The sequence below is a fragment of the Idiotropiscis lumnitzeri genome, chromosome 8 (genome assembly GCF_059441095.1).
Source record: "Idiotropiscis lumnitzeri isolate Australia: NSW breed Sydney's pygmy pipehorse chromosome 8, RoL_Ilum_1.0, whole genome shotgun sequence".
In the NCBI taxonomy this organism is placed as follows: domain Eukaryota; kingdom Metazoa; phylum Chordata; class Actinopteri; order Syngnathiformes; family Syngnathidae; genus Idiotropiscis; species Idiotropiscis lumnitzeri.
Window position 1 is genome coordinate 14,576,379 of NC_142398.1, and position 25,507 is coordinate 14,601,885.

The following is a 25,507-nucleotide window of genomic DNA, read 5'->3' on the forward strand; positions in this document are numbered from 1 at the left end:
TGTAGACTGTAACGTCCTTGAGTCCGGGAAAAAAACAGATGTGTGAGTGCTGGTTGATCTCGCGATAGCACCGAGCACTCTCAATGGGTGTCTATTGTGAGAATTTTCTTGTTCACGCGCGACTTTACAACTTTCCCACGCCTGTTGTTTGGGCGGCTCGTCGCGGCTCCTGCCTTCCCCTCTTTCTCACCATTTGTTGCCCTCCTGTCTACCCCGAATTTGAACCGTACTCCTCCTCCTGCCACCAATCTGGTTCCGTTGGCCCTGGTGGTATGGTGATAGTAGGTTCGGTCTGTGGTGCCCTCAGGAGGGGTCTCGCGATTGTTCGGGGAGGGAGGGGGGCGTTTTTTGGAAAATGGCGCCCGTCGTTACCGGGTAAGTGGTGATATTATAGTGTAAATGGTTGTTTCCTCAATAGTTGTGTTGCACTCATTGGTTTGCGTACTTTCGAAAAGATTGTGCGTCCCAGAGAGGCGTTCAAAAAAAGTTCTGGTGGCGGTACCTTTGCATTTGGACCTGCCTCCTATGGACGCACCGTGTCAAACTATGTCAGCAAAGCTTGTTTTTCGATACACTAACGTGGGTCGTGCTTTCCACGATCTTTCCCTTCGCGAAAAATAATTATTTTATTGTTTACAGTACTGTACTTTCCAATAAGTAATTTCACCAACTTTTGCCATCTAACCAGACTCAATTCTCTTCTGTTTACCTGACAAACATTTGCATGATTCCCTGAATGTATTTTTTTTCCTGTAACAATACTGCCATTACATGCACAATTCACAATTCACCTTGCTTTCTTCTTTTTTTTAGCAGGAAGTTTGGTGATCTGTGTCAACCTCATCGTTTAACAAGGTAAACATAGAACTTAAAAAACAGCATTAGGGTTATTTATTATTGCTGCAGTGTTCGGCTCGACGTACAACTAAACTGCATAATATTGAGATTTGTGTCTAATTCTATAATATTTTGTCTTCCTCGTGAGGTTACATGATTGGTGAGTGTATACATGCGTTAACATGTTTTTCTTTGCAGGGAGGCTATGAGAGCATACTTAAAGGAAAAAGATGATCAAACAGTTCTCATTCTGCATGCGAAAGTGGCACAAAAGTCCTACGGCAATGAGAAAAGGTACGTGTGTGTGTGCGTGCGTGTGTGTGATCTTGGTTTGACAAAGAAAGTTTTTTTTTTAACAGTATGTGGCATTTTATAGGTTTTTCTGCCCTCCACCTTGCGTCTATCTACTGGGGAGCGGTTGGAAGAAGAAGCTAGAGAAGATGCAGAAGGAGGGCTGCACAGAGCAGGAGGCTCAGCCCTGCGCGTTCATCGGGATTGGCAACAGTGAAGTGGAGATGCAACAACTCAATTTGGAGGGGAAGGTGAGAACGCTGTTGTGCCACTGAAGGTGGTGTGATCTATGAATATAATGTAAAATACTTCAAGTACATTACTGCATTACATATACACATTGCAATTCTATGCTACTTCAAACTACATTCATAATAATAAACATGGTTAGATTTTTGTCTGTGTGAAGCAAAGTGAAAGTAAAGCAATATTTTCCTTGTATGAGTCTAAAGCATTTCCATAGATGGTACATCATTGTCGGGCTGTGCAATTAATCGAAATAAAATAAAGATTATCATCATTACACTCAATGGTAACAGAATTGGCATAATTGTAAAAAAAAAACTATTATTATATACAGTTTATATTTTACCTAAAACATTGTTAAAATAGTACTCATTTATAATGTCTAATATTAATGAGTATACTTTTTTGGGCGTATTAAAATTGTTTTAGATGTTACAACAGTTCAATGGCAATTTATGATTATACAGGAAGTAAACTTTTTGGGAAAAATATTTTAAGATTAAATATTGTTTCCATATATACATTTGTTTTTGTTATTTAGTAAAATAATAATTTGAATAATCGTGATTTAGATTATTACAAAATTGATCGTGATTGGTGTTTTTTTAATTGAATTGAGCAGCCTTACATCATTATGTGAATAGTTTTTTTTTTTTTGTTTTTTTTTTTTTAAAGGAAACCAGAACTAAAACAAACTTCATAAATCAAAATTTCCCCACTGCGGGACTAAGAATGTCATTCCATGTTTCACTTCTACTGAAACAACTTTGTTGTTTTTGTTCCCTGCCTTAGAACTTCTGCGCTGCAAAGACTTTGTATATCAGTGACACAGACAAAAGGAAGCACTTCATGCTGTCTGTGAAGATGCTGTACGGCAATAGCGCTTCCATTGGAGTTTTCCTCAGCAAGAGAATCAAAGTAATCTCCAAGCCTTCCAAGAAGAAGCAGTCCTTGAAAAATGCCGACTGTGAGTATAAACGCATACACAATATTCTGCCTTTGGAATGAATTCCTATTCTTGTGTTTGCCTCTCCGTCTCGCAGTGTGTATTGCTTCGGGAACAAAGGTAGCTTTATTTAACCGCCTGCGATCACAAACAGTCAGCACCAGGTATCTTCATGTGGAGGGTGGAAACTTTCACGCTAGTTCCTTGCAGTGGGGGGCCTTCTACATCCACCTCTGTGAGTCCTACTATACACTTCGAATTGTCAAATTTTGTCTAGTTCCCTTTCCTGTCTCCCCTCACTCTATTCTAGCATTCTTTTATGTCATTATGTCACACATCATAATGATTTTTTTTTTTCTTTCTCCTTTTGTTCAGTGGACGATGACGAATCTGAAGGGGAGGAGTTTGCTGTGCGAGACGGTTACATTCATTACGGCCAGACAGTCAAACTGGTGTGCTCAGTAACTGGCATGGCACTTCCCAGATTGGTATGCATGTGACATCTCATACACTCGATGAACAAAATAATTGGGTCAACCTTGTGCAAGGCAAACTGGAAGACAAATCATTTAGGATTTTTTCTGCCTGGTCATTTCTCTGCATTCATTCTGCATCAGCGTTAGGAGCGTTGATAGAAGATAGGATTGTCGAAAATATAACGCTAAGATGAGGATTTAAGCACTAGTCGCAAGTCAAGTACCTGATGAATTCATTTAATAGGTGTCCCAATAGTTTGGTCCATTAACTATCATCAGAATGACGTTCCTGATTCAGAAGAACTACTATTTCGAATATCAAGTCCATTCCTGATCCAGAGAGGATTTTTATTTTATTTTTCAGGATAATTTAATAGTTAGTAATTATACTATATGTGTGTGTGTGTGTGCGTGCGTGTGTGTGCTTTTTAAAATTATTTTTACTTAAGTGCTTTCTGCAGTAGTGAAGCTCTTCATTGGACAAATTGTTCTAGTAGTAAAACAATCAAGGAAAAAGAGGTTACGATATGTACCGTATGCCTCAATCCTTTTGTCCTAGCTGTACTGTTTTTAAATCAGACGTGCTGTTTCTACAATGTTCCACTGATGTGCCATGATGCTTTCGAGCAGGAGTGTGTCTAATACTACTACAAATGTGCCCCCCCCCCTTAATTTCTAAGGTCATACGTAAAGTGGATAAGCAGGCAGCTTTGTGGGATGCAGATGACCCGGTGTCGCAGCTCCACAAGTGCGCCTTTTACCTGAAAGACACAGAACGGATGTACCTCTGTCTCTCTCAGGACAGGATCATTCAATACCAGGTAGGCAGATTAATGCAATGCATTTGAAGTTGTCCAGGGATAAAAATAATTGTGATAATTCAATGTATTTCCAATGACATTTGAATAAAATGGAAGTCTGTATTTAATGGTCTAATTGTAATTGCTTCTAATGCAAGAGTGGTATTCCATTTTGTGCAGCAAAATTTGGTAATTGAAATGGAAGAAAAAGCTCTCAGTATGGGGCTTTTTTTTTATCACTTATTTTTAATTCGTAAGGTATTGGGGCATATTCAGGCTTTTATACAAGGTTACAGCGCCATCTTGTGGCATCTCAAGATATTTTCAAGAGCACATGAAGCGGATAGTTCTTTTTTTTTTTAAGGCTAATAACAGGATAGATAAAAAAAACATAGATACCAAATAGGTAAATTTGTAATTACGTAATCTTGGGCAGGAGGACGCTGTATTGTTAAAATAATGCTGCTCAAAATAGAGCCGGAATGTCTCGAGCCACTCACTCTCTTCTTTCTTTTATCGCCATTTCCCTATGAGTATTATCATCAACTTCACTTATCTCTGGAGCCATGTCGTTCAAGTAGCAAATTACCTCTGCAATGTGGCAGGGGGGAGCAATTAGATTTAGCCTCAAGGCAAGGGAGCTTACTGCAGTGAGTTGAACTGCCCCTTGTGTTTATATGACATAAAAGGGCTCAGAGTAATGTTACAAGTGGTTGTGAGTTGGAGTAGGCTGACTTTAATTAAAATTTCGACAAAGTCTGTTGCCTTACCTGCCTCTGCTCGCGGGACCTGTTGTGTAACTCGAGCAAATGGGCAGCTTAATGCTTATTGACTGTTGTTGAAAGGAAAAAGGTGATTCATTACAGAGGGAAACATGTCCATGGCTTTTTTAGAATGTGTTGCAGACATCAAATTCAAAATGAGTGATTATTTAGGGTAAAGAAAATGTGATCATTTTTACACGTCTTGTATTGAAATTTTGTTTTTCTTAAATCATTGTGTTCTGTTTCGACTGTATTTACGTTTTACTCAAGTTTCCACCTTCATTTAAATTAGGGTTCGTACAATGACAATTTTTTTTTTAGTTTGTTGTTTTTTTTTTAATTTGGCAGACTTTAAGTTTTCAAGGTAATCTTAGAGATACTTTATTTCACAGTGTGGGCTTGTTGCTTTACATTCTGCTCGTTAGTTTTAAGTATATTTTTGTTTGCAATCATTAAGTGTAAAATAATGTGTTGCTTCAGGCTGCGCCATGCATCAAAGAAGCAAACAAGGAGATCATTAACGATGGCGCCTGCTGGACCATCATCAGCACAGACAAGGCCGAGTATACATTCTATGAGGGCATGGGCCCCGTTTCCACTCCCGTTACTCCTGTGCCTGTGGTGGAGAGCCTGCAGGTACGCACACACAAACACACAATTTGGACTAAGTGCTTCTTGTTGCTTTTAAATAATCGTTTTCTTTTTTTTTTCATTTCAGTTAAATGGTGGCGGAGATGTGGCCATGTTAGAGCTGACTGGGCACAACTTCTCCCCCAAACTAAGGGTGTGGTTTGGAGATGTGGAGGCTGATACCATGTACAGGTATGTGAGTTATGATTTATAAATTTACATTTCTCACCTAAAAAAAGAAAAAAAAGTGAAAGCATAAAACGGGACTGCAATTTCACCTGAAAGCGCAATATCCCTAACTCTTTGTGAGGAGTGCACTGTATGTGTGTGTAAATACGGAAAGCCGTGTGACAGTCATGTCACGTGTCTTTCAAGATGCGGCGAGAGCATCCTGTGTGTGGTGCCGGACATTTCGGCTTTCAGAGAGGGCTGGCGCTGGGTCAGGCAGCCGGTGCAGGTCCCGATCACGCTGGTCCGTAACGACGGAATCATCTACGCCACCTCCCTCACCTTCACCTACACCTCGGAACCAGGCCCCCGACCTCACTGCAGTGTTGCTGAGGCCATCTTGAGGACACACACCACCTCCTCATCATCTGCATCAGCATCCCAGACCTGCGCATCTTCACCTTCCTCCTCACTGGATGCACTCACAAATGGCCAGGTGGCTTACAGTAGTCATGACTCAGGCATGTTGTCAGGATCATCGGCCGTGTCCATGTTGTCATCGTGATACTCATTTGCCAGCGTGTTGTTTTTAAACATGCACAATGACTAAAGCCTTTGCGATTCTGAGAAGGACTTTTGAGGCAATTGTGGAAGTTGTGCGTTTAGCTCCATCTAGTGGAGTATTTTGGACCTACATGCCCCATTGAGTCTGATGAACTCAAGACAAGGATGTGCCTTTCAACTCATTTAAAACTGCAAAGGCTAATGCCATTGTTTAAGCGTTGTATTTTGTTGCGTACAAGGAACCGCTACTGCTGCGTTATTTGTGTAGGAATAGAGGTAAAAAAAATGTGACCGCATTATTTGTATTCCCATTACAAGTTTCTCCTGAGGTACAGTTTACATACCATTCACATAGATATTTCACACTTTAAGTTAATTGGTTTTGATTACATTATTTAGCAACACGAGCAGGACAATATATTAGAAATCTCTCAGTATGATGCAGTCACTGCACACCATAAACATTAATAAACATGTTGTTACTTTGAAACCTCCGTGTCACTTACTTCACCTAAAAGTGATGATCAGGGAAGCCGATCACCTATGAGTCAGTCTTTCCGAGACCAATCACATGGATAATCTGTGTTCGGCAATGAAAGTCAGTGATCGACATGCAGATCGTACTTTTCCACGGAAATCATCTGATAAATCACCATCGGTGGCCGATCAACCTATTGGCCCACCATGAAATTCAACACATTAGAATCATTCTAAAGGCAGAACCCATCCAGCTCTGGTAATGGGTCTAACTAATTAGATTTTGCATGTGTTCCTATTTAAGCACCCAGTGCACTCTGCTGCAGCGTCCCTGTTGGGCATGGCTGGAGGTCAAAAGCTGTGCCACTATTTTTAAACTAAGAGCAGATTGCTGGAATGAAACCTTACACTTTGTTAGGCTACTGTTAGCGCGCCTGCGAGTCTGTTTGTGTCCTTTGCGCTATTATTATCTTTCTGCATAATCATTTGAGTTCTTCAGTGAGCCTGGCTTGTGGACTATCTGTACTTAATTTGAGCAAACACACACACACGCACGTAGATAGTCTCACCAACATGTAGACAGTTAATTGGCATAGTTTGACAAACTGTAGCGTCATCCGAGTATCCGACGCGGCAAAGCTTTGACATGCTATTCCTGTCCTGATCTTAAGCAAAAGTTTCAAAGGCTGGCACCTAAGCCAGTTACGTAATCTTAAAACAAATCTAAAACAGGAAAAAAAAAATCTAATCTGTATATGGCGGTCAAGGCATCAAATGTTTACGGCATTTTTTTGCACCCTCAACATATTTGGAATGGGGGTTGGCGTGTGCGGAAACCTAATAATGTGACGAGACCCTGTTACTGGACCGAGACACACACAGACAGAGTGAGAGGGGCTTCTTGAGGTCTTTATACTGCTGGGAAAGAAGACTCGAGTACAAGATTTGTGTTATCCTACAGAATACATACCAAGTGAACACTTGGAAATGGGATAAAAGACATCTGGATGTTATACTGCTGTGAAATCGCCACATTTAACTTCAAGATGGAACTATTTCTGGACGCGCCATCATAGGCTTTTTAATTTGGTCTCTGGAATATAACTCCAATATTTTTCTGGAATTACACTGGGCAACATTTTAGGGACTGTCGTGACGTGAACATTTTGCTAATCCTGCAGTCTGTGTTTGATTTTGGTTTTCAGGAGTTTTTCAATTTTCGACAATGCTGCCCCTTTTCCTGTTTTTATTCCTCATTTTCCCTGCTGCTCTTTTGGTCACCGCGCAAAGTGCCGCTGACCTGCAAGGCGTCAGCTTCCCAAGTGGGGGCACGGGTTTCAATCCAGGGGGTAAGTTGGCTGGAAGAATCACACAAGTACCATTCTAGCACACACAGTAATTCAGCTTACTCCAAATTTGGACATTTTTATGTAACGACAAATTTATTACAAATGTATTCACATTTTCCAGTCAAGTAATCAAACTCCAGTTACTTTTCTCACGCCACAAAGAATAATTTAGTAGAATATATCGACTAGAATTTCTGAAAGTCGCACCTTTCACCACCATCACTAACTAGTCACTTTTATCATCAAGTCATTGGTTCAGTCACTGAGTTACTTTTTAAAGTAAACAACCAAGGTGAGTGTGGCAACACTGCTCACACAGAACATCGCTAACAGTGTGTGTGTTTATTACATGGGCCAACACTTGATAAAACTATAAATTACTAATGCCACGTCTATATAGACCCCCAAAAAATATAAATTACACTTCCTTCCTCACAATGGATTCCCAGTAGGTAGAGGTAGATAAAACAACTTGTGTCCCCTACCTGAGCACCAAGCATGCCCCGCCCCTCTATCTATTCCCATCTCCTTTTTATTTGATTTATCCAGAAGATATCCAGTGGGATACTTTGTTGTTGTCCATAGCCATGCATTCCCAGCCTTAAGTTATTTTGAACATCCCCTTGGTTACGATTGCAATGTAAGAGGCCTTACCTGTATTGTGTAAACATCTTCAAAACAACCACAAAAAAAAAAAAAGGATATATGCTGGATGAGCAAAAACACACACAAATAGTTGAAAGGTTTTTATGTATACCCAATTCATAATTGATAGCCATCCATCAGAAAATAACTGAATGTGCGATTTCATCAGCAACCAAGGGAACAGGATTCTTTGCTTTAGTGTATGATGTCGAACAGATGGGATTTGATTTAGCAAATATTTTCGGTAACCTCAGATCATCAAGCAGTAAGTTTATGTTTGTCAATCTTCACTCTCCGAGACAGCCTTTTTATTTGCTTATTTGAAATTCAACATAGGGAACAGACAATGGTGATATTCGCACAGAGAGGCAAGCATCTCTGGCGCATGGTCCCATTTGACAAACAGAGCTTTTGACTCGTTGTCTCTTGAACTCCCCCGTGCTCCAAGATGTCGGAGTCACGCAGACAAAAATGGGCCGTGACTAACAGACCTGGAAAAACAGTAAGCTGTCGGTCATTTTCCAGTACGGTATATAAGTCTTCTGAATTAAGAGCCCAATTTAGCAACATGCTGTACAGTTCAAATCCAATCCAAAATAGTTTCTTTTCTTATGTTGAAGGATTTACCAGGTCAACATTCAGCTCGTATTTTTTAGCTTTAGATTATAAGACAGTTGAACTTTTGTTGACTTACTACACCATGTATTATAGAAATTCCCGCGTGACCAATCTAGAACACTAATGAACTTCTCACAATTAAATATTTACTTTACAAAAAAGTCTACAAGCTTGCCCCTCACTTGAGTTTTTTTTTTCAGATGGCACTCTATTGTTTCTCTATTGTAAAAATAAATAAATAAATAAAAATACGATTGTCTTTTTGGTTGACATGGAAACAAAAATTGACAATTTTATTTTATTTTTTTTTAATGAAAAGAAAAAACAACAACAAAAGAATGAGCCGTCTGTTGGAGCTAAAAATGATTGGAACGATTATCCAAACAGTGCTGTTAGTTTCACTGTAACTGTAATTTCACGAACAAAAGCAAGGCAAGTCCGAGCAGCACAAAAAAAACTTCCAAATGACGCATGACTTCATGAATGGATTAAATTATCAATGTACACTAAATAGTAATTTGTGCTTTGGTCTCATGTAGACCCATGCATGGTGGTGTCTCCGCCATGCATAAGCGAGGCCGATCGTTACAGCCTGGAGGCCCTGCAGAGCATCCATCAGATGATGGACGATGACAAGGACGGAGGGATCGAGGTGGAAGAGAGTGTGGAGGTACAATGTTTTATTCTTCTTCCTCAAATATGTCCTCATAAGTTACAAGAGACTTCCAGGATAAAATCAGACAACAGGTGCATCAAAAGCTACTTCAGGGATAGCAACAGTTTAAATTGGCTTTTGGCATTCTGACAAATGTGGTTCGCTGCCATAGACTTGCACGAATAAGATATTGCAGCGCATGTAAATGCAACGTGAGCCATCTGCATTTCAAGATGTCAATTTATTTGATACAAAACGCATTGGAGATCCATATACCCGAATGTGTATTTTGCAGGGTAACGCCTCCGTTTTTTTCATTTCATGATGCACCTTGCACGTCTATATCTGTGACTCTAGTGCTTGCGCGTTCACCTTCCGGAATGCACTTCTCAGCTACGTTATACAAGGCCTCGAATTACGGTTGCCGTAGAGACATCAAGGGAGTGACATGGGCTCATCAGAGCGCAGTCCCAAGATCTCTTCCGTCATTAAATGAAGCCTTCCACTTTATCCAAGGCATGATTTCGAGACACTACTCACACACAAATGTCTGAATCTATTTTAAATACATAATCAGATGAGTGACTACTTCTCTCTATCGTACAAAACACCCCGAATAGTATAGTCTATTTTTGAAAGGTTTAAAAAATATATGATCCTATGGTAAAATTGTGTTTTCCAGTGATTCAGTATCCCCTCCCTGAGCTGTCACCTTTTGATGATGGAGGGGGTCTCTGTGTTCCAATCATCCTATTGGAGCTAAATTATGTGAGACTTTATGACCCAGCCAAGGTCACCCGGGGCAAACAAGTCATAGTTGAGGGACCGGACAAAATCCCTCTGAGTCAAATCATAAATCGACCCGTGTCACAGAGGTTCCCCTCTGGAGCCAGACTTGGAAGTGGGGCTCGATGGCAAGCACCTGGTGGCCAGCCGGGTACATGCAAGGTGGGCCCCACTTCCCATGGGCTCGCCATTTGTGGGAGGGGCCAAGGAGGTTGAGTGCGATGCAACTTGCATTCCGGCCCGCTGGTCCGAGCCGTAGCTGCAAAGCAACAGCTGGCTCTTGGGAAGTGGAATGTCACCTTTCTGGCAGAGAAGAAGCCTGACGTTCCTCAAGTTACGACTGATCCTCAACACACTGGCTGGGTTGTCGCATAAATCCTCTTGAGAGGCGTTGGACTCTTTGCACTCGAATTCGATGAGTGGCGACAAGCAATTGCAAATTGCAAAAATCATGGGTTGTGACTGCAGTTGTTGTTCCTCCGCATCAAGAGGCTCTGGCATGTGTTTAGGATGCCTTCTGGATGTCACCATGGTGATGTCCCAGGTCAGTCCTACAGGGAGGAGGGCTCAGGAACAGTCCAGGGCACACTGGAGACACTATGGGCCCTATTTTGTTAGACTGGCGCCCGTCCACTCAGCGTAAAAATGGGCGTAACTTCATTTTTGTGAGTTTGGGGCTGTGTTGCTCCTGCATGCCGGTGTGTACCGCAAACTAGCAAACCGAAGCACCTGCTAATGTGGTGACAGAAAATCTGCACCCGGCGTAAAAATGTGCATATCATAATTTCGGGCAGGGGCATTAGTGGAGTTCAGCAAGTTTGTGAATTTGGCAGACACGCTCCGCATCACTGCAGCGCCCCCAAAAGCATCTCGCAGTTTGATGACAAAAAACGTAGACTAAATTTTCGACTTTACGACTGCAGTTTGGCCTGGGAATGCCTCAGGATTCCTCCAGGAAAGCTGGACGAAGTGGCTTGGGAGAGGGAAGTCTGGGCTTCACCGCTTAAGGTGCTGTCCCCACTAATGAATTCAATAAATCACCGACCGACGTAGTTAGGAGTATAACTTGTGCAAAATGGTCTCATATTAAAAGTGCAGCTGGTTACTCTGTAGCCGAGAGCGTATTTATGCGGTGATAAAGTGCATCGTGGTTGTCAAAAACATTGATATGTAAATTATATGACTGATAGCTCCCAATTTGGGTAATACACCGTAATTTTCCAAAGCATTTTTTTTTTGGTATCCCAATGTATTTTTATTCTGTTGCTGCTGACTCCAAACATTTTTGTTTTTATCATTGTTTTGTTAATATAAATTCCCTCTTCCACTGCTGCAGTTCATAATTGAAGACATGAAGCAGCAGCAGACCAACAAACATAGCCACTTGCACCGAGAAGACCAGCACATAACAGTGGAGGAACTTTGGAAAGGCTGGAAGTCATCTGAAGGTGTTTGTCCAGTACATGGAATGTGTACAAAACCAAACATTTGAAACTTTACCATGTCTCACTCGCTAGTTCATAATTGGACCCAAGATGACGTTATCCGCTGGCTCAGGGAGTTTGTCGAGTTGCCTCAGTATGAGAGGAACTTTAAAGACTTCAAAGTCAATGGAAACACACTCCCAAGGTGATAATAGTCTGTGTCCAAGTAAATGTTGGAAAACACACTGATCTTAATTTAAAAAAGAAAAAAAAAATCAGCTTCCCTTTGTCTTTTCTGTAGGATTGCGGCCAATGAGCCTTCATTCCTGAGTGGCCAGCTGAGAGTTCAGGATCAGAGGGACAAACAGAAGCTTAACATTAAAGCTCTTGATGTCGTGCTGTTTGGACCGCCTACGCGTAAGGACCGTTAATGAATGCTTGTCTCTTTTAACACAAGTTTCTCTACACTTGAAGGACAACTAATGACAATGATGATGCTCTGATTTAATTTATTTACTCTCAGAGAGCTCCAGAGATCTTGCAAGTCTTAAATAATCAATAAATCCCCTAACATCAGCTTGCAAAATTGTATTAGTATTCATGGTTCATTTCAGCTGATATTGATTATGACGGCGTTGTGACGAAGCAATCAACCACTTATCTATGATACATGAAAAATACATTATTTTTAATCATCACCATTCTTTTTGCTCACAGGCCCTCCTCACAATTATATGAAAGATTTGCTGCTCATCGTGTCAGTAGTGATGGGAGTTGGGGGCTGCTGGTTTGCTCAGGTCCAAAATAAAAGCAGCAAGATCCATATAAACAAGATGATGAAGGATTTGGAAAGTCTGCAGCGGGCTGAACAAAGCCTCCTAGACATGCAGGAACAGTAAGGATTGAGGGAAAATTCCGTAGTCTTCATCGCGGAGAACTGATGTTATCAAAGTGACTATGTGACTTGTCTCATATTCAGACTGGAGCGAGCCCAGGAGGAGAAACGTAATGTTGCAGAAGAGAAACAAAATTTGGAGGAGAAGATGCGGGATGAGATCATGGGAGCTCAAGAGGAGGCCCATCGCCTGCAAGAGCTGAGGCAGGGGGCGGTCAGTGAACTAAGCCGTCTACGATATGCAGAAGAAGAACTTGTGCAGGTACGGTTCATGCGTCGGCTATATGTACAAAGGTCGGTCAAATTTATAACAATTTAAAGCTGGTAAATATCGCCTCAGGTCCGTGGAGCACTGAGGCAGGCGGAGAAGGACATGCATGCTACTTGGACTGCCTCAGAAGTCCTCCAGCAGTGGCTCCAGTTGACACATGAAGTTGAGGTCCAGTACTATAATGTCAAGAAACACAGTGCTGAGTTACAGCTTGCTACTGCCAAAGAAGAGGTGATCCATGGAAAAATACACTAAGTAGAGTTCCAGGATTGCTGTCACAAATGATAAATTTCAAACCTAAACTATAAACTTTCCCCTTCAATCTGGTCCAACACTGAGAGTAGCTGCTTCACCTTGACAACACATCTGCATCACATTGCCCTGCGCCTCCGACAGTTCCTGGCCGACAATGAAATCACCCTGCTAAAGCAGTCTCCCTACTCACCCTAACTGGTTCTGTGTGATTTTGCCTCCCCCCTCCTTCGCAAGCTCAAAAGGGGCGTCAAGAAATGGCAGACATGGCCGAAGAATCCTCACAAGAGGGCATTAAGGCACGGCAGAGAAGGCCTGGAGAGTTCGTTAGACTCCAAGGGGATTGCTATATTTGTGACACCAGTGCCAGAACCTTTCTGACATACATCTTACGCATAACAACTAACAAAAATATTCAATCTAAACATCTGCTTGCATACTTTTATTAAGGCAGAAAAGATTAAGAAGAAGAGAAGCTCAGTGTTTGGCACTCTCCATGTTGCCCACAGTTCATCGTTGGATCAGGTTGACCACAAGATTCTCGAGGCAAAGTGAGTCTCATCGTAACTATAGTTAGGTTTTACTTGAGTCTCCCAAAGTGAATATGTCCAGCCAAGATGAGATAAATATAGCGCTGTCTATTTCCAAAAGGAACGCCTTGTCAGAGGTAACAGCATGTCTGCGGGAACGTCTTCATCGCTGGCAACAGATAGAGCGCATATCTGGCTTCCCCATCATCCGGAATCCTGGCCTTACGAACCTCACCGCTCTGCTCTACTCAGACTCACTTGCTGCGGGTTTTCCCCGAGTCCCTCAGCCATCTTGCTTATGCCACAGCTCAATTCATGGGTCAATTGAGGACCTGTTGGAAGAGACTCCCGCGGCTATGCTATCTCAAATTCCAGGTAGGTACTGGAAGATTTTGATTTGTGTTTTTTGAAAGGAAGCAGAGTGCCTCCAGCGGCGCCACAATAGTGCAGGAAAATCACGGAACTACCGATGGCCCTGAGCTGAAGGGGGCCCTGAGAAATGGCGACATTTATCCTTGTCTCATGTGGATAAACGGTGAAATTGATTTCACATGGGAATGGCCGGGTTTATGTTTTGATTCGAAACTTCGTTTTCAACAGCTCTGTATGGCCAATCTTGAGTTTTTCTGTGTGAAGTTTGCAAGTTCCAAATGTATTTTCTCCAGATTACTTTGATTTCTTCCAGAGCTAAAAATGTATGTTAGTTTATTTCCAACCTTTGATCAAGGTTATAAAACAAGCAAAATTGTTGCACCCTAATAATCCTTGGGTTAAAATTAAATGTATACATTTTTACTGAGTGGTTTACACAATGACTTCCTATCGTTCCAGGTTCACCACTTAAGAATTCACCTCGTCCCCGAACGTCTACTATACGACGGTCACGTCGTCACGGGGTCATCCAACCACCAACCACTCTAATTTCGGCAGATCCTGACCTTCTCATCCCAATTCGAAATCCCTATCCTTGTTTCGATGAGGATGATGGTGTCTTTCGCAAAACCATCAAGAAGCAGTAAGTCTCTGTTTTGTTCATGGTCCTATACAATATTTTTAAGGGATTGATTGATTCAAACCGTCATCGTTATGTTTCCTTGTTTTCAATAGAGACTCCCAAGAAAGGTTCTCAGATTCTGATTATTCTACTTCACCTCCTCATAGCAAAATGTACCCCTGTTCTACTGCTGATGCCTCCCACAGAAAGCTCTATCTTGACGAAACAGAACCTCTTGCAGAAAGGTCCGTGATAAAGCCTGTGTGTAAAGAACTGGATGCTGACGTATCTTCGGTTCGAAAAATGTCTATGGAAGATTTTGAAACTCCTGTAGATATTTCCTGCAGGAAGATGGCAAAAGAAAAGGCTCTGGACAGTTCTTTGGAAAATCCCCCGCTGATGATGTCAAAAGATGGGTCTTTAATTGAGGCGTCATTCAGAAGGAGATCCAGAGATAGGAGTGACATTGCGTCGGATTTTGTCATTAGAAAGGTATCGTCCAATGAATTAGATGCAGAATTTCCACTGGGCAAAACAGACAGAGAAATAATAGAGGACATTATAGACAATCCTTCGAGAAGTATACCTAAAGATCGAAGTGATTTACCTCATGAATTCAAAAAGCTTGTTTGGGATGAAGTCGAGGCATCAGAATTTGGACAAAAGACGTTATCAAGATCTATGATGGGGGCGTCGGTAGACAGTTCCTCAAGAAAGCTCCAGGACGGTTCTGAGTTCCCATTTGACTTAGGAGCCAGAAGAATTACTCGAGACTCAATGGGAATGTCCTTGGAGGGAAGTTCGAGGCAGCGTGATTTCACTGTGAGGGGGATAGCCAAAGACAAAATGCTTGAGGTGCCTACAATACCCTCAAGAAAAAGCTCCAAAGAGGGCTATTTTGCAGACACTGTTTCTATAAAGGCTGTACCCAAAGAGCAAACAGAACATACGCATCACGCATCTTCAAAAGAGAAGCAAGAGTTCGGTTCCGAGCCATCAATAAGTAGGAGACAATGTAAAGAGGAGTGTGAAGTATCTCTAAGAACGAGAACACCTCGAATGCAAAGAGATGAACAGCTTCCACACGAAAATACCTCTTGGGATGGAGTTGAATCAACTCTAGACACACATCGTCCTAAAGTTGTGAGGCAAGAGTCTGAAGACTGCGAATTTAATCCAGCACCAGGTGAAATTGAACAGCCAGACTTTACGGTGACCTCCGACGTGCCATGGAAGTCATCTGCAGAGATTTTTGCAGGTGGTCCGTTGAGCCAGCTCGTTTATGATGGAATCCTGGAGAAGTCCTGCAACTCCATGGCAACAAGCTTTTCTGCCTCAACTCCCAACCTTCCGCAGAGCTTTCCAAGGTTTCTGGCAGAATCGGAGCCACTGATGGTACCAGCAAGAGGAACCTGCCATTCCACTTCATCCGCGACTGAAGCTAAAGATGACAGAAACAGGGATAAAGAGAAGAGCAAGAAGTCTTTGAAGCTGAAAAATCTTTTCAAAAAGAAAAACGAGCCAACCACAGAGAAGACGGATAAGATACAAAGCGGTCTGCAGAAACTCTGAAGATGGATTGAACCTACTTTTCTTGTATCAACTTTTCTCTTTTTTTTTTTTTTAAACCAATGATCGCGTTATTTTAAGGTAGTAATCCAGCAGTGATTTGCAGAGTCACCGTTCACGAAACATGAAAGCGATATTATCATATTGTCTCAAATAGCGGCCTTCAGGTAACAGCTCGAGATTTGAAACAAATAAGCACCTAATCCTCCCAAAACGCTTCCCTTTTTGCCCCTTGGAAAAATGTACGACTTTGACTATGATGACTTTTACCGTCTGACACGTTTCAATTGGATATTTCATAGATGGATGTTAATGTTCCTCATATGGACCATAAAAAGTTAACCACTGAGCCCTCCATGTTGGGTGCCTGGGGTGCTTTCAGACGCTTGGGGGCAACGAAAGTGCTCATTGGATTACCTGGGGCAACTCTGTCACTGCCCCAAGAAAAAGTTTTTTTTTTTTTCTCATTTCATATGTGTGGTTTATACCAGAGAACTGTAAACACACACTACGATTTAGGCAGGCTTTTCTGCAAAGTCTCTACCCGGCCGAAAAGATAAACCCAGTGCTCTCTGTATTTGAGTAAGCTGTTGTGGCCACTATTTGAGGAAATATCATTTATCTTTAAAAATGACAGAGTCGATTGTAGTTGGCCAAAAGAATCTATAGTATTCCAAGCAAAGTATATCAACGTTTTTCTTTGTCTTTCTCTTATGGTTGATACTACATTTAGCGGTGCTCTTTTTTTTTCTGAGGCCAATGCTTTCATTTGGTTACCACTTCCTATTAAGCTATCGATATTTTTAATTCAGATTGGAAAGCACATGTCAATTAATTTCTTCCTGAGTTCATTCTAGCACTCATGATATAGTATTTGAAAAGGAGTCCTATTTGTTTCTTTATATTTGTGATTAGATTGTAGGAGTAATTCGGGTCATTTAAAGACATTATCTAATTGGGAAAAGAGATTTTGTTTGGGTTTGCAGCATTTTTAATGCTTTAAAGATTTTTTTCTGTTGCTAAAATATGCCCCTTTATAAAACTTTTATTAGATGTCTTCTGAGAATGTTTTGATATTTTAATAAATGTTTTCTCGAGTTTCACTGCGGTGCTTGAGTCCATCACCCAATTTTACAAGGGTGTGGTTTGGAACAAACCATAGGCAGAGTAAATCCCGTGCTTTTTCAATGTTTTATTACGCTTAGGGTGATAAAGTATCGAATGTGAGAATAAAAATGAAAGCAGTTGGGTGCCCTTGAACCACACCCACTTAGGTCACCTAGTCCCTCCCCCTCCCAAAATAAAATGCATTGAAATTCATTTTGACTTATTTTGGTTAATTTGTTGCTTTATTAGTGAGGACTTTTCTGGGATGACGTATTTGCTGTTTAATATTCAAGTAAACAGATTTGATGACACAGAAGTCTTACAAATGGGCAGAATATGTGATCATCCACAGGTGCCTTTAATATTATCTACAGATGAATACACAATTATGTAGATAATCTTTTCACAATTCAATCAATCTTTTACTTCATTATGTTTTAATGCAGAATCTCCAATATTGTTTTGTATTTTCATGAGAGCATTTGCATATTTGATGTTTTCTCAGTGCATTTCTCAGCAACCTAAGCACTTTTGTTGTTTTATCTGAAAAAAAAAACAACTACTTAAATGGACACGTCCAGAAAGCATAAATGAATGCAGAAGGATCACCCACCCTTTGTAAAAAATGAATTTCTTTGTCATCACAATGTTATTTATGTTTTGCTTATGTAATAATAATGTAATAAGCATCAAATGATTGTGTGTTTATTTGAAACTTGAAATATTTATGTAAGTGAAGGATCGATGTGACCCTCATTGTTTACAACTTGAGCAATGTATCTTAATTCACAAACATGTTTATGAGACATGTCATTGTGATATTGAATTGATTAATTGTTTCGAAACAGATTCAAGCATTTCTTTTCATTATAAGATCTTTTTTTTTTTCATTATTTGAGCCTTACAATTCTGACTGAATTGAAGAAAGCCAAGACTACTGATTGTGGATTTCTCACATTTTCTTCATAATAAATAAAGTAAGTAAACATTGTTAACATTCTTGCCCCCTGGTGCATTTTTTCCAACCCGTTTCAAGTCATGGTGTTTTTTTTTTTTTTTTTTTTGTGAGCATTTAATGCAGTGAAAATGGCCTATATAAGTATTGAAAATAAATAATATAAATAACTATGAATTCATTAGTATAGCATTTTTTTTAGATATTAAATGATCGTTTTTTTAATTTTTAAAAAGGCACGTATGTATAGATTTGAGTCAGAACCGTACAGTACATTTCAAATCTTGATTAGTCCTGCATTGTTTCACCACCAGGGGTCAGGAGTGCTTTATTGAGATCGGTTAAAAGTTGACTGTCTAACTTTATTTCCACTATGATATTCAGGTCCAAAATAATACTGAATAGTAGTACGATAAATAGTATGATTAATGTGTTTCACTAGTGAGTCAGTATGTATAATTGTGAGCAAGCTAGCACTGGTTAGAAGTTCAAGTTCAAACCTTGACATTTTTACTCCATGTTCTTCTAAAGTATGCAGATTTTCCTTAATAAAAAACACGTTTTTTGGGGCAGAGGGCATTTACATAAATTTCAGTGGGGAAAGATGATTCGAGATATGAGTCTTTTGTATGACAAAGGTGATCATGGACCAAATTAAACTCAAGGCACCTCTGTCCTGTACAGTTGGAAGTTTCCTCATATAGGTATTGAATTGCGATTAGATGCAGAATGGTTGTGCTCTGGAGACAAATAAGTGCCTCCGTTTGACATCAGAGGAATGAGCAGTAACAGTAAATGCGTTAGTTCATTGTTCATGCATGAACATTTTAATATTACTTCCTGGTTGCCTTGGTGAAATTTAAAATTTGGATTTATGGATTAAAATCTAATTGATAACGACCTACTAACAATTAATCCTCTGAAAAGCCTCTTGGAAGGTTTTGTTTTTGCGTATCTTGGTGGCTTATTAAAGAAAACAGACTAGAATACAAACTGCACGTAAGCTCCTTATTTCCTCATTTTCTTTGAAGTCAGCCTTGGAAAGGCAAATAGTTTTGTGATGTTTTTCATGGTTGAAGTGGGACCAAGTTGAGATGTCCACATACATTTTAGGGCTGGTTGGCTCTGTTATTTCAACATTATCAATCGTGGCTCTATGATCCTTTTAATTAAATTTCAAATACCACATAAAAAAAAAAATAAACAAGAAAACCTGCCGTGCAAAAGATTATCTTTTTATTTTTTAGACACAACGTCACGCCAATATACGCTCCACAGTGTTGTATGTGTCAATGTTATTGGCTGCGGCCACAAAATCAAGATAGCTTCCACAATCAGAAATACGAGAGTGGCTTTACAATGATTAGATACATTAAATCCTTTTCGGCGTTCACTGACACTTCAATTTGTCCTTGATTGTGGTTATTACATTGTCATAACGCCTTAGTATGTAGCATTTCTGGTTCAAGAAGGTGAGTCATTCTAAACGTCAATATACACGATCCAGACTAGTTGAACCCACCTAAAATAAATGGGAATCAATTTATGGTTAACATGTGTGCCAAGCGCAGTGCAGCTAAATGGAAACTGACAGGCCAGCTACCAAAGTCCAAAGTGATCCAGTGATCTACATTGATGGCTTTGATTCATTAGTACTGACCAAACAGTAAAAAGTGGGACACACAGATGCCATTGCTGGCCGCACTTCAGACACACACACAGACGCGAGCGTGTGTGTGGCTTTTAATGATGCTTCCTGATAACAAAATAGATTACTGGGTCCTCACACACAGGATGTTCCAGGCCATCTAAATCATTTGACTGACATATTCGCCATGCCCCCAAAGCAAAAGTTGGCAGAGACTCGACAGCTCAGTAACTAACCTTGAAGTCGGCTTCAATTTATGATGAAGAATGACGATTTTTAATACGACTTCCAACCCTGGCTCAATAAAATAGGTCCCATGGTTCTTGCAGGAAATATTAAACTAAACTTGTTTTTCTGGCAAAATATAAGCTTGTTCCTCGTTTGAGTGTTTTGCTCCTCTTCAAGGACACTTTTGTCCAAACATGTCCTTGAAAATTCAACAAATTTAAACCCAAATAATGAGCTCTCCTTGAACACACGCTGTTCTGTTTTTAAGCCTCAGCAAACCTGAATCACACAATGATTCATTGTGGAATGTTACCAGTGGAAATTGTAGCTCTTTGGAGCTACAGTGCTCTCACAGTAAGATTACATCAATACATAATATTATATTTGCTATGATACATAGTATTTTAACTTTCTCTATCTACCCTTGCGAGAAAGCACTTTCACTCGAAGTCAATTCCAAAGAGGGAGCTAAACAAAAATATTGCATGACTGAGTGGAGCCCGGAGAGCCATTGGATGCAAAAGCTAAACTGTGTTAAAAAATAAATGAACGTCAGCAATGAAAGGGAGGCTGCAAAGGAGCTTTTTGTGTGAAGAGAAACAGATCTTTAACGATAAAGTGCAATTGTCTTTGCATGCCGGTTGGCATGTCAGTCCATCATGTTATTGAGTATATTTGCAACATTGCTTTTTCCCCCTCCATTGAAGTCTTTGCAGCAACACAAATACAAACAAGGGAGTGGAGACATGCCATAAATATTTCCAGCCACTTGTCAAATGTCAACCGCATGGTCGACCACTGGAGCCTCGTGTTGGTGAGTGTTTGGGATTCACATTGTTTCCTGAAACGGCACAGGAAATTGAACCTTGTCATATATTTGTTATGCCCGTCAGGTAATCTTTATATATCTACGGTACACAAGACAAGACAAGATGTATAAAAGCTAACAATTCTCAATATTGATTTCGACTGTCAGAGATATTTTTCCTTATATAGTGCCTAGGTTGACTTCAGTGATGCCATACGTCTACAAAATTAGTCAATTTTCACATTGACTAATTGTAATGTAATATACTTTTATTATATAATATGCACTATAAATGTTCTCAAATTACATTAAACCAGAGATTTTTTTCGCTTCTAGTCAAGAAACTAGGTTTTTGCATTACCCAATGTGAATTTAAGCAATAAAAACAAACAAACAAAAAAACAACAACATTGTCATATTGTTATTGTTGAAAAAAAACCCTTGATTCAGTTTTCTGGTTTAACCTATGAAAAAAAGCTCTACAATATTTTAAAGTTTCGCCTCAAATAATTGGCATCATCATAAATCCTTCTTGTTCTTCTTCTTCTTTTTCTTCTTCTTCTTCTTCTTATCATTATTGTAATTAATGTATTATTAATATTATGGTATTATTATTATTGGGGTATTTTATTATAATAATTGTTATTACATTATTATTATTATTATTATTATTATTATTATTATTATTATTATAAATACTGTTGCTGTTGAGCAGGGGTGTCAATTTTGTGGATGGGTGATCACCCTACGTTATCACATACACACAACAAATTGTTGGAAAAGCCAGTTTTGAAATCAGAAGCCAGATTTTTCAACAACTCTTTAATTTATTTTAAAAGGGGATGATTGTTAACAAATAAATGGCAATATCACATAGCTCAATGTTGTTAAAAGTGAAGAAAATGTGCTCGAATCAGGAAGCTGACGCACATGATTTGCCCTTTGGGGGCCACATAAAATGAGGTCGCAGGCCAGATCTGGCCCCCGGGCCTTGAATTTGACACCTGTGCTGCAGAGCTAAAACAAATCTCTTCTGTGATTAAATACCAATCCCATCCCAGTGATGACCAGGAAAGTCCTGAGATCACATCACTGTTAGCATGGACGAGCGCAAAGATTGCAGCTGGCAAAGAATATCCTTCTAAATGGAGGCGAAACAGATGTGGAGTTGTCGTTGGTGATTAATTGTGGGACGCTCAGCACATATTTTCATATAAAGCACATCTAGGAGCGTCACAGCAGCCATCTGTAATTGATGATGATAATAGAGAATTGCGCAGCCAGTCTGCACGAGAGCGAGAAGATGGCACTTCCTTGCACTTGTTTAACAAAAAAAATGGCTTTAATTTCAGTTCTTTAACAAGGAGAGCTTTAATGCAGCCCAAAGGTCGTTAAGCTTGGAATTTCAAATAAAAAGCCTTTAGCTTTGTGCGTGCGTGCACTTTTCTGTTAATCGTGTGTTTCATGTGCAGCCACTGAGCAGCATCACCGCTGATGCATTCCTCTCCGGCTACATGCATCACCTCTAGTTCATGTGCTCATTTTGTCTGTGTGTGGGATATTTCAATTGCTGTTTATGTCCTCAATGACATGCACAAGGTCAGTGCCTCTTGCTGCTAATGTAACTTTAACTGTCTGCTTTACAGCTACTGTTGCAGTCTGCGTGTCACTAGATGGCGATGTGGAGCTATACTCAAAAGCCGAGCGTAATGATTGGACTCAACTTGAAGTACCATTCTCTGCCCTTCAACTTTGTGTATGCTATTGATTCTATTTGAGAAGTGTCATTTCCTTCTTGTCATTGTGCCCCGCCGAGATTGTTTTTTTTTTTGGGGTGATACTCGACTGTGACACGATATAAATGCTACTTAGATCACCTTCCTCTTGCACGCTTAAATGACTCATGCATTATTCACAGAAAAATTGTGCAAATAGTTTTACCAATGTTAAAGAATGTGAAACAAATGTGACCCAATTTCAGGTAATTAATACCTCTCTTGGCAATATTAATCAATACCAAGCTTTTCTTCACGGCTATTTTCGTTCATATTCTACTGAAGCTACTTCAGTACATGTAAATTGCATCAAAAACAATCCAGGGCTGTTTGTCACCAAGGTGCTCCAGCAAGACAATGCTCTTCCCGCTCAGGAACTGTCTGGTGTTCAAGGCGTTGTGAGCATGGCTTGTTGTCCTGCCACAAATCTCACCTCTTCTCACGCACTGAACAAAACAAATGCAGCGGGATCTTTTTGGAGCACTGCTCGTTGTGAATCTGGCCTACACTGAAAGAGAAACCTTGCAGTATGTTGTTTGAGTTTGAAACATGTTACTGTTTTAACACCAGTCCTGGGACTTATCTGACACATCTTATATTACAGTACTTAGTTACTTGTTAAGTTACCAATACGAGTTACACAAATACCCTTCTACAAAACGACGCCCAAAGTAAGCCGGGATAGGCTGCAAAACACTTTGAATGAGTGGTTATAGAAAATAGATGCATTGATGGATAGATTTTACAAATTCCAACTGGCTTACAAACATCAAGAACGGTGGAAATTTTAAAGCCATTTTCAGGAAAAGTATGCCTCTGAACTTCAAATTATCGTTCATCTCAAGACTTCAGTTCAGACCAATCAAAAGATTGCTGTCCTGTGTTTTGATTGATTGACTGATGGATTTTTATTTGTTTGTGAGCAGGCCAGCTCAAATATCTCATTTTCTAACCAAACAAAATGGGGCAATACTTTTATAACAAACAACAAACAGAAATAAAATGATCATGGCAAAAAAAAATAAAAATAAATCACCATGCCACCAGCAGCAACAGCGTAGCCAGTGCTGCTCAAAAAAGGAGTGAATAGAATTAATAATTAAATCCACCCTCATCTCACATTTAATGTAAAAAAACTGATTATAAAAGGACTGTATATTACATATAGTTTCTATCAACATTATGGTCTGCATAATTTAAAGTACAGGAAGTCTTCAATATATAACCGAGTTCCGTTCCTACGGTGGCGATCTAATGTGAATTTCCGTGTAAAGCGGAATTAATACATACCCTTTAATACACCCAAAATCTCAAAAGAAAAATCCCAATACACGTTCTGTACTTCATATTAATGAATTAAAATTATTCAAAATAAAAAAAAAAAAAAAGGTTTTGGTGTAAGCGTTCACATTATATTACAAATGCGACCTTGCATATGCATCCCGGTGACCCGAATGTAACTCACAAAGTGAATGTGGTCCAGCGTGTCCAGCGATTCTGTCAGACTCTGATCATTGGAGGTAGAAATCCAGTATTTGATGGTAAGGATGAGGCAAGACTTTTCTACCCCATTTCATAGAGACGTCATGTCATTGCGGTGCGTAAAAACCTAGTGGCTGAATTATTACCATCACAATAAATGCCCACTTTATACTTCATGTTTCAAGAGGGATTAAATTTATGTAAAATATAAAGTCAAAACTGTTACTCAGAGCAACTTTGCAGAATTGATCCCTTCGCCCGTGTGTATTTTGGCCCTCGGATGACGTCAATGACAAATACATGCGACCTGGCTGTTTGAATGCAGATACAAAAAAAAAAAAAAATCCGGCGTGTCTCCAATCCAGGACCACTTACGAAAGTGGCCCTAGTCAGATTTGAAAAAATATATATATTTGAGCCGTTCAGACGGTTGTAAAATAAATATATTAAAAAAAATGAAAATCTAATTTTACAGGTCGCATATGGGCAAAAAAAAATCTGATCTGGGTCGCATTTTCCTGCAGTGCGAACCTTAAATGTCACACGAGGTACAGCCGTCGTAAAGTCGAAACGTCGCAGGTTGAGTAAGTCATAACCTGAGGACTTCCTGTATAGCAGGGGTGGGCAAACTTTTTGATAGGTGGGCCACAATGAGCTCTAAAATTTGACTGAGGGGCCGGACACAGATGGATGAAAAAAAAAAAATATTTAATATATTTAAAATGAACAAAAGCATTACAACAAAATATATGTCTTTGAAACACCACAGTATTTAGAAAATAAAACTTTAACAAGGTTGATTCATTTAATTTTTTTCAAGTTCGGGGGCCGGATTAAAACATTTAACGGGCCGCATGTGGCCCCCGGGCCGTAGTTTGCTCACGCCTGCTGTCTAGTATATTTCATCATTAACATATCAACAATGGTAATAGAAATAATATATACCAACATGGTAAACAAAAAGCACATACCAAAAATGATAAGAGAGAAACCGTCCGTGCCTGAGTAATTGTTCTGCTTCTGGTTTTTGAAACGCCAACAGAGCCTCAATATGGCGTGTTAGAGAAGATGAATGTTTGAAGAAATTTAGAAGGACATCCTGTCCAGGAGACCAGTCCAGGGTGTACCCATCACACACACAATGTCAGTTAGGACGGACTCAACGAGAAAAAGCGTAGTCGAAAATTGAAGTATTCAATAGAAAGACGACAAATTAAACACGGATAATAGCGCTTTTTTTTATTTTTCATGTGGCCATGCCTCCTTTTAAGGGTTGCCAAGGTGATCGTGAAGGTTACACAATGAACTCCTGTCAGA

General features: G+C 39.9%; 2 protein-coding genes across 3 annotated transcripts; both read left to right on the top strand.

Annotated features, from left to right (window-relative positions):
* The first annotated feature begins 60 nt into the window (after nucleotides 1–60).
* On the top strand, nucleotides 61–6,212 carry LOC148332312 (recombining binding protein suppressor of hairless-like). Of its 2 annotated transcripts, none has more exons than XM_088303721.1 (11): nucleotides 61–375; nucleotides 817–855; nucleotides 1,036–1,131; nucleotides 1,214–1,379; nucleotides 2,167–2,341; nucleotides 2,418–2,555; nucleotides 2,696–2,808; nucleotides 3,477–3,617; nucleotides 4,841–4,996; nucleotides 5,079–5,182; nucleotides 5,366–6,212. In XM_088303721.1, the coding sequence occupies exons 1-11, from the start codon at nucleotides 356–358 to the stop codon at nucleotides 5,721–5,723; spliced, it is 1,506 nt and encodes a 501-aa protein (XP_088159847.1). In that variant the 5' UTR covers nucleotides 61–355; the 3' UTR covers nucleotides 5,724–6,212. The 2 variants fall into 2 exon arrangements, with proteins under 2 accessions (XP_088159847.1, XP_088159846.1); XM_088303720.1 differs by having other exon boundaries at nucleotides 62–375; nucleotides 814–855.
* Nucleotides 6,213–7,409: 1,197 nt separating this feature from the next.
* LOC148332313 (uncharacterized) lies at nucleotides 7,410–16,391 on the top strand. The gene is made up of 12 exons (XM_088302962.1): nucleotides 7,410–7,548; nucleotides 9,351–9,481; nucleotides 11,589–11,700; nucleotides 11,770–11,881; nucleotides 11,978–12,093; nucleotides 12,394–12,571; nucleotides 12,656–12,833; nucleotides 12,912–13,073; nucleotides 13,545–13,645; nucleotides 13,746–13,999; nucleotides 14,456–14,639; nucleotides 14,732–16,391. Exons 1-12 carry the CDS (start codon nucleotides 7,425–7,427, stop codon nucleotides 16,188–16,190), a joined length of 3,111 nt encoding a protein of 1,036 aa, XP_088159088.1. The 5' UTR covers nucleotides 7,410–7,424; the 3' UTR covers nucleotides 16,191–16,391.
* Nucleotides 16,392–25,507: the final 9,116 nt, after the last annotated feature.

Excerpts from the sequence above, each read along its gene's own strand:
- LOC148332312 (XM_088303720.1), top strand. The coding sequence starts at position 356 with ATGGCGCCCGTCGTTACCGG. Across the intron at positions 376-813 it reads ATGGCGCCCGTCGTTACCGG|CAGGAAGTTTGGTGATCTGT; the intron begins GTAAGTGGTGAT and ends TCTTTTTTTTAG. Across the intron at positions 1,132-1,213 it reads TCCTACGGCAATGAGAAAAG|GTTTTTCTGCCCTCCACCTT; the intron begins GTACGTGTGTGT and ends GGCATTTTATAG.
- LOC148332313 (XM_088302962.1), top strand. The coding sequence starts at position 7,425 with ATGCTGCCCCTTTTCCTGTTTTTATTCCTCATTTTCCCTGCTGCTCTT. Across the intron at positions 12,572-12,655 it reads CTCCTAGACATGCAGGAACA|ACTGGAGCGAGCCCAGGAGG; the intron begins GTAAGGATTGAG and ends TCTCATATTCAG. Across the intron at positions 13,646-13,745 it reads CACAAGATTCTCGAGGCAAA|GAACGCCTTGTCAGAGGTAA; the intron begins GTGAGTCTCATC and ends TATTTCCAAAAG.